The 13,411-nt window shown below is 36.8% G+C and overlaps 1 protein-coding gene, 1 non-coding gene and 1 pseudogene across 2 annotated transcripts; 1 reads left to right on the top strand and 2 right to left on the bottom strand.

Annotated features, from left to right (window-relative positions):
- The first annotated feature begins 4,596 nt into the window (after positions 1-4,596).
- On the top strand, positions 4,597-4,668 carry TRNAQ-CUG. Its single transcript has one exon. It is a non-coding gene; the product is annotated as a tRNA-Gln (tRNA).
- Positions 4,669-4,760: 92 nt separating this feature from the next.
- Positions 4,761-8,489, bottom strand: LOC106328397 (probable LRR receptor-like serine/threonine-protein kinase At2g16250). The gene is made up of 4 exons (XM_013766833.1): positions 6,353-8,489; positions 6,151-6,276; positions 6,033-6,055; positions 4,761-5,731 (listed from the first exon to the last, which is right to left on the bottom strand). Exons 1-4 carry the CDS (start codon positions 8,215-8,217, stop codon positions 5,130-5,132), a joined length of 2,616 nt encoding a protein of 871 aa, XP_013622287.1. The 5' UTR covers positions 8,218-8,489; the 3' UTR covers positions 4,761-5,129.
- A 1,194-nt stretch (positions 8,490-9,683) lies between these two features.
- Positions 9,684-12,513, bottom strand: LOC106330417 (annotated as a pseudogene).
- Positions 12,514-13,411: the final 898 nt, after the last annotated feature.

The raw sequence follows: 13,411 nt of genomic DNA on the forward strand, positions 1-13,411 counted from the left end.
ACTGTTTCTCATCAACAGTTCATTGTTCTGCTCAGTGAGCAAGAGACAAGAGATCAGATTAGCATAGGTTGTGAAGCCCTTCTCTCGGTACTGTTGTTGTAACAACACATTGCTTGTGTGGAAGGTGGAAAAGGTTTTCTCAAGCATATCCTTATCCGTTATATCCTCACCACACAGTTTCAATTTTGAAACTATTTTAAATAGGGCCGAGTTATACTCGTCTACGGACTTGAAGTCCTGGATTCTAAGATTTCTCCAATCATACATAGCCTTTGGTAATAACACCGTTCTCTGGTGATCATATCTCATTTTCAACTCTGTCCAAAGGTCTAGAGGATTCTCAATAGTCAAATACTGATCTTTGAGACTCTCAATAAGATGATTGCGTATAATTAATATCGCACTGTATCTATCTTTCTCACTTCCATTATTGCCCTCGGTGATACATTCACCGAGTCCCTTGGATTTTAAGATGATCTTAGCATCAAGTGCCCATTGCAAGTAATTATCTCCAGAGAGACTTAGGGCAGCAAAATCCAAGTTGTTGATTTTCGATATCTGAAATCATATGTTTCATAATTTAGATTTAAAAGTGTTCAAGCGAATGCAATCAATATGCTCAAGCAATCCGGATTCTAGGTATGATGCAAATAGGTCATTCGTATATGATGCATACATGTTCAATCTTAGCATTCAGATTTTATATGCAATCAGTTCGTACTATTATGCATGCATGATGCAAACAAGCCGCACGGCTACAATCTTAGCAAACGGTTTCAATGCAATCAATACAATGGTTATTCGTTTTCAATCTTATCGTTTTCAATCTTAGCAAACAGTTTTCTAAGAGTTCAATGTGTAATTGCAATCAAACAGTCGAGCAATGCAACAAATAGGGTTCATTCGAGAATGTATGAAAATTATCAATACTAGCCGGATCTTTATCAAGACGAGAATGCATAAATCATTTAACCTAGCAAGCGATTTCTATTTCAATTCAAGCATTTGGTTTTAATCAATCAAACAAGATAGTATTCAATTTAATTTCAAGACATTAGGTTTTCGATCAAACAATCAATACAAACAAACTCTCGGTCAAGCAAAGAACAAGCCATACGGCTGATTTTAATTCAATACCATTCCTAGAATAAGGTTCTAAGTGTAATTGCAATCAATCAATTGTGTATGAATGTAACAAGGCCGCACGGCCACGAGGTATAATTAAGTCTAGAACAATTAACCTAGCATGCAGTTTCAGATTTGATATCAAAACAATCTAGACTAGGTTATTAGGGTTTCAGTTTAAACAAGCCAAACAATTTCAATTCATTCAGATTCGAGTTTAAACAATCTTTGCAACAGTTCTAGGTGATCAAATCAATCAATCAAGGTTTCAAATTCAAACAATCAAAACCGATTTTCAAAATTAGGGTTTAGGGTTTCGATTTGATCTTAGATCAAAGGGGTTTGATTTGATATTCAAAATCATCAAGGATTTTGATTTTAATTGATCAATAGATCAATCTCGATTTTAGGGTTTCGGGTATCAAACTTTTAGAGCTTCGATTTACTCATTAGGGTTTGATCTATTATCCTATGGCTTTATTCTAAAAGATTAGGTTTTATGGTTTCATTCTTTACAAACAATCCAAATTCGATTCATATGTTCTTAGAATTCGAATTACCTTTAGCTTAGTTGTTTGATGAACCGGACCACCAAAGAATGCTTCCTATCGAGTCGCGAACGGTATTGAGAATTATTTAAGAAAATTTCGTATAGAAAAATAAAATTTATATTCTTGATCGAATAAATATTTTTGGCCATTAAATAATTTTTTAAAAACTTTTTTGTTAATTATATAATTTGTTTACTGATGAGCTGATCCTATTTTAAAAATATTTTAGGTTAAAAATTCATTTATCGCATAAGAACCTAACGTTTAGGCCAAAGAATCGGAGACCTACTATTTGGTTACAATGAAAATATGAGAGCTCGGTTTTATATCATGATTTAGCAATTTAAAATTTTATTATGGTTATGAAATGTTTACGTTCACGTGCCGATCCTAAATATCTTTAATATTTTTTTTCATTTTTGTGTCGATTTTTTCATTTTGGTTATTGTTTGATATAAATATTGATTTTTTGAGTTTATTCTCATTTCGTTATTTTGTTTTGGCCTCAGATTCAGAAAATGTTTAAGATTTAAAATTATTAAAGAGATAAATACTTAGGTTAAGATATGTGCCTTGAGCAGAATAAATATTTTATATTTATTACTTATTTTATGTTTTTCTGCATATTATGAAATAATAATTATATATTAAATAACAAAAAAAATCAGTTACTATTATGTAATGAAATGGCGTGCGCATATAAATCAAACGATCGCTCTTGTTTATTCGCAATCATTTTAAGGTAAATAAATCAAAACAATCAATCTTATCTATCATTTATGATATATAATTAAATTTAAAAGATATTAACATAGATATATAGTATATTTTTAATATGTATATTTATTAAATGAGGTTTCTACTCATATGATTTTATAATTATTTGCAAATTTCTATAACAAAATTTTACACCAACAATTGTTTTTTTAATGTGGAATGTTTAGTGGTTTCAATAATTTATAATTATTTGAAAAAAACAATGAAGATTTCAAAATTAAAATATTTATTTTTCAATATATGTTCAACGTAGATATGAAAATATAAATATGTATTTTCATATGATGTATATAGTTTAATTTAAACGATATAAAATATATATATATATATATATATATATATATATTAACATAAATACCTATTAAAATAAAATTATTTATTCATATGATTTTATAATCATTGTATCTTATTATAGAGAAGAAATTAAACCTTGATCACAAAAATTTATGTGAGACTTTTAACAGCTTTAGTAATTTATACTCGTTTTGAAAAATTCAAAATACAACATAAACAAAAAAATCTAAATTTTATTAGATGATTAATTTAATTATGTCATTTATTTTAATAATAAATAATTAAACAAAAATGATAGAAAGTATACAGATTGTTAGCAAATCTTTATTATTTAAAATCATTAATTTTCATATATATCTTAATCACATTAGGTAATTCCGTAGGTTTTATTTAAGGAAATAATTCAATTTGATAAATGAGTGGTCCATAATGGACATACTATATAATATAACATTCCCTAACAATTTAATTTTGGATTAACAAAATTTTCAATTGATTCTCAAACCACTACGTAAGCAAAATTAGCATTCTAATTACGTAATAAGTCAGCATGAAATTTTTTTAGGCCTAAGTCACCAAACTCTTTCGGATAAGTCACTTTGTGGACCAATGCGTTCTCACGGAGTAAGGACAAAGAATCCCCAATGTTAGGCTATTTAGTTTGGTTTCATTTAATTCTCTTTTCCTGAAATAATTCAGAATGAAATCTCTCTTAAAAACCTTAAACTGCTATCGTGACCACATAACTAATATTATGCATTGCTAATATTTTTATGTATTATCTCTGACTTTTTCTATAACTTTTAAACTTTAAAAATTCTATAAGTAAATTTGTAACACATGTCTCATCTTTCCTCGAGAACACATCATGCCACCAACCACAACTTATATCTCAAATCAAATAAATTGTTGAGAGTCAATTTAAAAATTCATAACATAGTAAATCCATAAATCCTTTTATGCTAAAAACAAGAAAAGGAAAACTGCACAATAGCTTAAATAACTAAATTATTATCGATAAATTGTAAGACGAAAGTCTAAACTAAAAAAAAAATCAAAAAACACCGTTCTGTCCGGTCTGTACATACTCGTCAATCTCACTTGAATAGAAGGAAAAAAATGTGTGACTAACAGGAAAATCATTCACCTATTAATAATGATCATGGGTAGCTAACGAGTTTTCCACTTGTTCATGTTAGAACTCCCGTGACTCCATCTACTTGTCAATATCATCATTCTTTGCTTCTAAAATGGTTTCAGCTGAAATCCTAGACATAAAACTTTCGTCAAATACAACATTATTTCTCAATACAACTAGTTTCTATGATGGAGACCAGACTTTGTATCTTTTGACTCCCATCTTCATATCTCATAAATACTTCTTTCTTTAGTACTCTTGGTTATAATTTTCCTTCATTAACATGATAATTAACTGTGCAATCAAAAACTCTAAAAATTAAGTAATCAGCAGATCTACCTGACCGCACATCATAAGATACTCTACACTCGTGCTTGTGTGTAGTCCCAAATTAATCAGATACAAGATGTAATCGCTGCTTCAGCCTGAAACATTTTCTCAAACTAGCATTAGAAAGCATACAACTCTCTCTCTAGCAATGTATGATTCATTATCTATGTTACGCCATTCTGATAGAATGTGGTGTGTTTCTGATCGTGTGATGTCAAGCAGTTCATGCATCCCTACATAAAATGAGCTTTCTCTTGATATTGCGCAGGTTCAGGTTCAGTATCTAGTAAATAATAATGTTAAGGCATTATTGATAGTAAATGTATATAGATGTTTCAGTTCTGATTATAATTAGCAATTGTAATCTGTAAATCACAAAGTGGTTCTATGGTCTAGCGGTTAGGACATTGGACTCTGAATCCAGTAACCCGAGTTCAATTCTCGGTAGAACCTAATTTTGGCTTTTGTCCAAATACATTCTGAGGCTTCCGCATGAAATCAAATAGTCTAATATTTTAATCCACATAGGATCAGATCCAATCAAACGCAGGAAAAAAATTGGAACTGAAACATTTAAACGAAACCAACGTTCACCTTCTTTTCCCTGGCCTTCAATAGGAAAGAACCCGAGAAAACCCAACCTCCAAGAACTACAATTTACAATAATAATGATCTAAGATAATAATCTAAATTTTAAAAGAAAAATTGAAAAATAAAAAGAAGAAAAGACAGTAAAAGAGAGAAGAAAAATGATAAATCTATAAATAAAAATGATTTAAAAACCCATATTCTCCCTTCTAAGTTCTAACATAATGCAACCTGTGACTGTGAGGACTACCTTTGGTTATTATCAACACAAAGAATCGATGAACGAATCATTAAACGTTATCCTCTTTAACTCTCCCAATAAGCACTTATACTGCTCCACCGTAACCAGCAGGTTCAGGCACAATCTCACTAGACTGCCGTCTTCTGGACGACGAGTTCCCATTGTTATTATTCCTTCCACTACTCCCTTGCGACCCCGAGTTTCCATTACCACCACCACCACCACCACCACTTGTTGTTCCTCCAGCTTGAACGTCCGACGCGCTCTGCCTCCAGCTCCCAAATACAGCAGCGTTCCACGACCCCCTAGACGAGTTTATTCTCAACCGCGAAGACCCTCCTGAGCCAGAGCTGTTATCCTCTCTTACTACTTTCAACGGATTCTCAAGAGCGTTCACAATGTGTCTCATCAACGGCCGTCTTGTTGGTTTCGGGTTTAGGCATGACTTTGCTATGATAGCCATCGCCCATACTTCTTCTAGAAGGTCCTCGTCCACCATTAACGACGAGTCTAAGATCTTGGTCACTAGCTCCTTCTCGTTTGTGCTTATGTATCGCAAAGCTTCTTCCATGTATGCTTTTGCTTCTGCGTTGTCTGGCGAGCTGATCCCGAGCTTCCCCGTGACTAGCTCAAGTAACACTTTGCCAAAGCAGTAGACGTCATAGGAGCATGTTGCATTTGCTGCACCTGAAGAGAGATAACCATTCAATCATATTCCTTCAAAGAATCCCTAAGTAATAGATTTGGCTTCTTAGTTTCAGACCTTAAACACATGTTACATTGTTACTAGAGCCAGTCTTGTGCAAAACCGAATGAAACATACACCTCTAACCCTAATTCTTTTTGAAGAATTACATATACATAGGCCTAAATTTGTAAAAAAAAAAAAAAAAATTACTGAATCATTTACTAAATTGCTTATGGTCCACAAAATCTCATAACTGGCCTGATAACTAGAACTAGAAGACTTTTTATATCGAATACATACCTGAAGAGGATGCTTCAGTCGATCTGCAAGAGAGGGAAAAGAAGCGGGAGGAGCATAAGTTAAGCTTGAAAGTGACGAGACAACATACAGAGTTTGGTTAATGTAAATGAGAACTTACTGTGGTAACCGAAGTAAACGAGAGATCCTGCTTTGATAAACATCACCTTGAGCATATACTTCGCTTAGGCTTCCAAGACGTACCTCAAATTTATCATCAAGAAGTATGCTACTTGCTTGCATATCCCTAAGCAACATTGAACACACACACGAGTTACTTTCGGTTTTGTGCTTACAAGAGACAAGAATCAAGAGTTTAGTACCTATGAACTAGAGGTGGCGAACACTCGTGATGCAAATAAGCTAATCCCTCGGCTGCACCAAGAGCGATCTTCAACCTCGTTATCCAATCCAAAGACTTCAACCCATCACCACCTTCGTTATCCGACTTCCTAAACAAAGCGCTACCCAAATCTCCGTTCCTCATATACTTGTACACCAGAACTTTCTGGCTCTCATTCTCCAAGCAGTGTCCAAGAAAAGGAACCAGCCTCTGATGATGTCCAGCTTTACTCAACACCTCAAGCTCTGATACATACCCTTCGTTTTTTCCTCCCTTCATATTGATCTTTTTAATAACAATTTGTGTTCCGTTATCCAAGAACCCACGGAACAAACTCCCGGAATGGCCATGTTTGATCAGATTGGCCTCACTGAACTCCTCTGTAGCTTGGAGAAGCTGCTCAAACGCAAACGCGTTCCCAAGACGCGACAGATCAATCGTCTGTGATACTCCTTTAGGTGGCTGAGAAGCTTCATTTACAGGTTTAGTAGGCCTATCATTGTTCCCCCTTCGACGTATCCATAGAGCCACAAGAATAGGGGAGAGAATGAATATCAGAATAAAACCAATCCCTCCGCCAACTGCTACTAATATAATCACAGTCCTGCGGCTTATCCCTGAAGAAGCCTTTTCAGAAGTAGCATTGGGACGTCCGAAATCATCAAAGTCTAGTCCTTTAGATGAATAAAAAGACGAACAATCTTCTGAAGACTTCTGTGTCTTCTCATTCTGAAGACAGTTACTGGTGACGGACGCGTTTGCTCTGAGCACGTAATCTGGAACCTTACCTTCAAAGAAGTTACCAGAGAGGTCCATGGTGCTGAACCTTGTGAGAATCCCTGTGAGCTCGCCGTAGAACGTGTTCGAGGAGATATCAACCACCACTGCATCGATCTGGTTCGGACCAGAGCTAGAGTTTGGTAGCATTCCTGTGATGTTGTTCCTAGCGATATCAAGGATCTTTAACATAGGCAAAGACCAATACGCATCAGGTATATTACCGGAGAAGCCATTTTCTCTCAGAACCAAACTCTCAAGTTTGCTATTAGCACCAAACCAGTCAGCTGGTAAAGCTCCGCTCAAGAGGTTATCACTAATCACCATCTTCCTCAGATTCGTTAACTTCCCAAGCTCTTTAGGAACCGAACCAGACAACGAGTTAATGCTGAGATCAAGAACAACAAGATCGACGAGATCACCTAACTCCGGAGGAATCGAAGAAGAGAAGCTATTGCTGGAGAGGTTCAAATACATAAGCTTCGATAACAATCCAACACCGGGAGTGATCGGACCAGTGAGGTAATTAGCAGAAAGATCAATCTCGGATATACTCAACAAACCCCCAAAACTGCTGGGAACCGAACCGGTTAGACCGTTACAAGAGAGGTTCAAACTCCTCAAGGTAGCGAGGTTACCGAGCGTCACGGGGATGATACCAGTAACAGAACAAGAGCTGAGATCCAAGACGCGCAATGACTTTAAACTAACGCCGAACCAATCGGGGAGAGAGCCAGGTAGCGAGAATCCAGAGGCGTTGAAGTAAGCTAAGCTGGTGAGGTTAACGAGCGGATCAACGGAGAATCGCGGGTTTTGCTTGCCGAGTCTTGTTCTCCTGAGGCCTGAGATGTTGATCCCGACGATGCTTCCGTTGCTGTTGCATTGTATCCCTCTCCAGAGACGGCAAGGGTCGCCTTTGATCGGCCAGTCTGTTCCTCGTAGCCCGAGAGTGGACCTGAGACGGAGTAGAGTGAGACGCTCGTCGACAACGACAACTAAGTCGACCGAAAGTACCAAACACAATAAAGACAAGATCAAGAACAATGAGCTTCTGTGACGATCAACCATTGCTCATCTTCCACTCTCCAACATCGTATACCCTCGAAACAATGTTGGATTGAGACAGAGACAGATGTCGAAGTGGTTTTACTCTGTACCTGGATCCCGATTACAGAGACTTTAAACCACCTCTCTCTCTCTCTCTCTCTCTCTCTCTCTCTCTCTCTCTCTCTCTAAAATCCTAATTAGAATATCACTAATCCTTAAAACTGAAAAAAAGGATTTGTGAAAAATCTTGGAGAGAGAGGAGAAGATCGAGATTACTGAGAAAACAAATGGAAGACTGTGACAGTCCTTCCTCTCTTTCTTTTTTTTAGCAAGACACTAGAAAAATAATTAACATGGATTTTAATACTCCATAATCGGTGTAATGTAATGCAATGATACGCATAATGATGAAAGAAAAATTATTAGTAGTACTAGTTTTTTATTTATTTTTTGCATTAAATTTAAAACCTATATGGTTACATTTACAGGTGATGTCCTTTTATTGTTTGGTTTGGTTTTAGGCAGAGCCAGTTGCATGCCAGTTTCTGTAAAACACGCTGGGAACATAAGTTCCCTTTTCTCTTTTGTTTGTTTCAAAATTAATATTTTGGATTTTAAAGGAATGATATATTTTGATAAAAAAAAAAAGGAATGATATATTCATGTACTAAATTTGCATTCTTGAGAAAATGAGGTAATATATTCTTCCAACTAAAGAAATAAATATTATTTTCAGTTTTTTTTTTTAAAAAAAAATGAGGTAATTTTTATGTGTTTATTGAAATAATACCTACACACATAAACACAAATTTAAAACCTTTTTTTAAATAACATTTATAATAAGTTATGATATGAATTATTTGACTTGTTCCAACTACCACATCGTATTATTGGGTGGTCACATGTTACGCAATAAAACCAAATCTTCTTTCTAGAAACGAGAAAGGATTATTAACTAAGATTAAGTTCTCTATGTTTCTAGTTGAAGAAAATCTTGTTTTTTCACATCACAATCAAATGATCCAACAAATAAACTTTCAAGAAGATTTAGCCATTCACTGTGCACTGGTCAACTAAAATATCTCAATGATCTAAATTCACGGGGCCACTGGTTTAGATTGATTCTGCTAAAAGTTTACCTACTATTTATTTGTTTTTCTTGAGAAAATGTTCTTCATAGTTTTCTAAAAATTGAACTTTTATGTGGTTTTTTAATTAATTTATCCTCAGTTTGTAAGAAACACAGGTTAAATCAACCAAGTTAAAAGCTAATCCTCAATATAATTCTACAATATGGTGTATAGTCTAGAGTCCTGTATTCTTTTGCAATTGTAAGGATCTGATGAGAACACTTGTTGGAAACAAAACTTGACGATCCTCCCATTAACATGTCTGAACTTGGAAAACCAGACTATATAAAAAAATGGTATTCTACCTCCTGGGAAAAATGGGATTTTGTAAACAATTATTGTAAGAAAATGTTTTTATTACTCAAGGGTAAAAAATGATCTCATGGTGACTTGTTCGTTGTTGTTCCTTCAACCGCTAAACCGCGTCTTTGTAGCTCTTCTCGTAGCTCCTCGTAGTGTTTTATTTGCTGCACAACCACAACACAGTGACTTTCAATTTAAAATTCAACGAGAGGATCAAATTGATGAAAACAAAGAGAGAGAAGAGCATCGTAACCTGTTTGCTCACAGACGGTGAGACCAAGGTGACGGCTTGTTGAAAATGAGTCACCTTGATGGTACAATCACCACTTAAATCAATAGCACCATCACCTTCAGACGACTCAATAGAACTAAATTTCTCCTCTATTGCCACGTGTATAGCTTTGTCCACCTTCCAAATTCAAACCAAACCATCAGAATCATACACACATTACAGAACATCAGTCATCTAGTGACTCAAGAAAACAAAAAAAAAATCACCAGGCTAGCCAGATCAGCTCCGCTGAAACCTTCACAGTTTATCCTCGCAATGGCATCCAGGTCAACACTAGGATCTACGGGTTTCTTCTTTCCGATAGCTTTAAGGATAGAAGCACGCTCATCCGCGTTAGGGAGAGGTACATACACAAGATTCCCAAACCTACCATGTCTCAAGAACGCTGGATCAATCACATCTGGTCTGTTTGTAACTCCTATTACATACACATTACGGTTCTCTCCACGGTTCAGCTCAGCAAGAAACTGTGGAACACCAAAGAAATCCATTTAATCAACATTCACAATAACAAGGAAAGCCTTTATTTTATTACCTGGTTCAAAACTCCTTCAACAACGAATCTACCTTCCCTGCCACGACTTGTTGTCATAGCATCCACCTAAAAATTCAAAAGACATTTACTCGTATGTATAAGAAGGAATCAGACAAGCTCGATTATGTGAAAATACAAAACCTCATCAAAGAAGAGAACACATGGGGAGCATGTCCTAGTGCGTTGAAACAGCGTCCGAATATTAAGCTCGCTTTCTCCAACGTATTTGTTTAAAACTTCTGGACCCCGAAAAAGCCAAATATAGAAAGATTAAGAAAAACATACGCAAAAGCAAAATCCAGAAAACGTTGACTCGGAAGTCAAACCTTGATGTGTATGAAATTAGCTCCGGCCTCCTTTGCAACTGCCTTTGCAATCAAGGTCTTGCCACAGCCCGGTGGCCCATAGAGCAAGAAACCTGTCTCTAAGTCCGCTTTAAAAGCCTAAAAATGATCCCAAAGCAGTGCATTCATACCTCAATAGAACAAGGAAGTAATCTTGACTATGTAAGGATTGTAATTGTTTTTTATTACTACCTCGTACGTGTCAGGATATTTGATAGGTCTGACTATGAAACTGTTGAGTTCACGCCGTAGATGCTCAAGTCCACCAACATGGTCCCACGTGACATTAGGCACGGTAGAGAATCCTTCTCTAGTTAAAGATCCCTGAACTAACTTCACTGCTTCCTAGTGGAGAAAAAAAAAACAAAGCAAGGAATTAAGGAGCAAAACATTGTAACTCATAATAGGCATCATCATCAGATGAAGACACCTCGAAATCAGACATTCTGACAAAGAGCTGTTCCAATTCCTCTTCCGACCAGGGCTGCCTCAGCCAAGATCTATCATCTACAACGTCGCCGCGGGAGAGTTGCGATTTTCTTGAATCCATAACTCTCTTTATACCTATTCTGCCAGCCATGTTAGCTACACCTTCCAAATCAGCTCCGACAAAACCAGGAGTTAAACGAGCTATCTTTCTCGCGTCAAAGGAACCTTCTAGTCTAAGTCTCTGGACCACAACAGAGAGTATCTGAGCCCTCGCATCTTCATCCGGAATGCCAAGAGCAATCTCACAATCAAATCTCCCACTTCTCCTCAGAGCAGCATCAAGAGCCTCAAGCCTGTTCGTAGCTCCAATGACAACGACATGTCCACCACTAGAATCAGTATCGTTTTTTTTAGGCCCAGTCAACAACTGCGTTACGATCCGCTTCTCCATCTCCCTTTGCTGGCTTTCCCTCTTTGACCCAATCGCATCAATCTCGTCGTTGAACACAATCGAAGGCGCAGTCCTGTATGCTTTGGAGAAGAGCTCTCTAATATTCTCTTCAGAAGCACCTAAAACACCAGAGACCACTTCAGTGGCAGAGATCTGATAAAAGGGAACACCAGCTTCATTGGCTATGGCATTAGCCAACCGGGTCTTTCCACAGCCAGGTGGTCCATGGAACAGGACCCCCCTTGGTCAGAACATCAATCTCCAATTGATCCAACGCTGTTTTTATCCCACCGAAATCTTTAAAGGTAGGTCCGTTATTCCCTTCAACAGCTTCCGAATCAACATCACAAGTAGTAGTTCCGCTCACGGAAGGAGAGACTTTACCCTCCTTTCTCAACCCCGTGGTAGTCATTTTCCTGCTATCTTTGTTTGTCACAGTCTCGATTTCGACGATCGGTTTCTCGGAGGAGGTGTTCCGCTTAGCGTAGTGATCACGTAGGCTTTTATTGGTCAAATCAAACTTCTCGCTGTATACGGCATCCTCAGAAGTCGAGACGACACCGCCACTGTCTTGAGAAGAAGAAGATGACCGACCCTTGTTAGTCCTCTGCTTCTTCCTCTTGCCCTGGTCGCCACTGTTGTCTTCTTCTTCTTCTTCTTTGAGGCGCTTGCTTTTTCGGGCTTTACGGATTTTGTCTGACCTTGCGCAGAAGTACTTTCTGGCGTTTCCTCTCAAATTCACGGGACATGGAACGGAGATGATTAACGATCTCCTCAGCTGTAGGTAAATCCTTGCCGCAAGAATCCAAAAATCGACTCACTCTCCGAGACATCGTTATTAAAAGGGGGTGAATCTTCGTAAACTATTGAAAATAAAGAAAAGAACACACAAACCACCTTTTAGCAGGATGCAGTTTGGGTTCAACACACTCTCAAGTAAAGAGACTAAGAAAATTCTACTCAAGTAGTTAACCAACTTCTAGTTATCAACATGAACCAAAACATATACTTAAAATAGAATCAATAACTAAACATGAACACAGTATGGACAATAAGACTGGCTGGAATACACTCACTTCAATTTCTATGAATATATGCGAAAACAAGGGTGGTGCTAACCAAGCCAACCAAAACCCTAGTCAGCAAAATTAATCGTAGCTACTGATCAAACAAGTGAAGAACCGTGAATTTCATAATTCATGAGAAAATGAAGAGATTTTTATCAGAAATCGTTAGTGGAAACGGGAGATCTTCTGAGCAGACGCGAGAGAGAGAGCAGTCTTTGTCTTTTCCGGTCGACTAGGTCAAGTCGAGAGAAGCCAAGTAACCTAGACGGCACGTATTAATACTTAGAACATGATTATCGGGGGTTCTTAGCGGAATATAAGAACCCATTTCTTAACTTCTAACTAAAAAAAAGTTAAGAACTGGCTCTTAAAACTCTTATTTAAGAACCAGTTCTTGTTATAAATCATATTTTGGATGTCCATAACCGGCCCGGTCCATAACCGGCCCGGTTCATAACCGGCCCGGTTCATAACCGGTCCAATGCTAGAAAGAGAGAGTCAGCCGTGAAGAAAGAGAGAGAGAGAGAGAATCGGCATCTTGCATTTTCTTTATTAGATTATGATTTGTACTCTTTCCATATTTGTATTTCTTTTCTTTAATCTTTCCATTATTCTATGACGGTGTAATTCACTATATATAAAGGCTCCTTATGTTTATGAATAA

This window comes from Brassica oleracea, chromosome C3 (assembly GCF_000695525.1).
Source record: "Brassica oleracea var. oleracea cultivar TO1000 chromosome C3, BOL, whole genome shotgun sequence".
In the NCBI taxonomy this organism is placed as follows: domain Eukaryota; kingdom Viridiplantae; phylum Streptophyta; class Magnoliopsida; order Brassicales; family Brassicaceae; genus Brassica; species Brassica oleracea.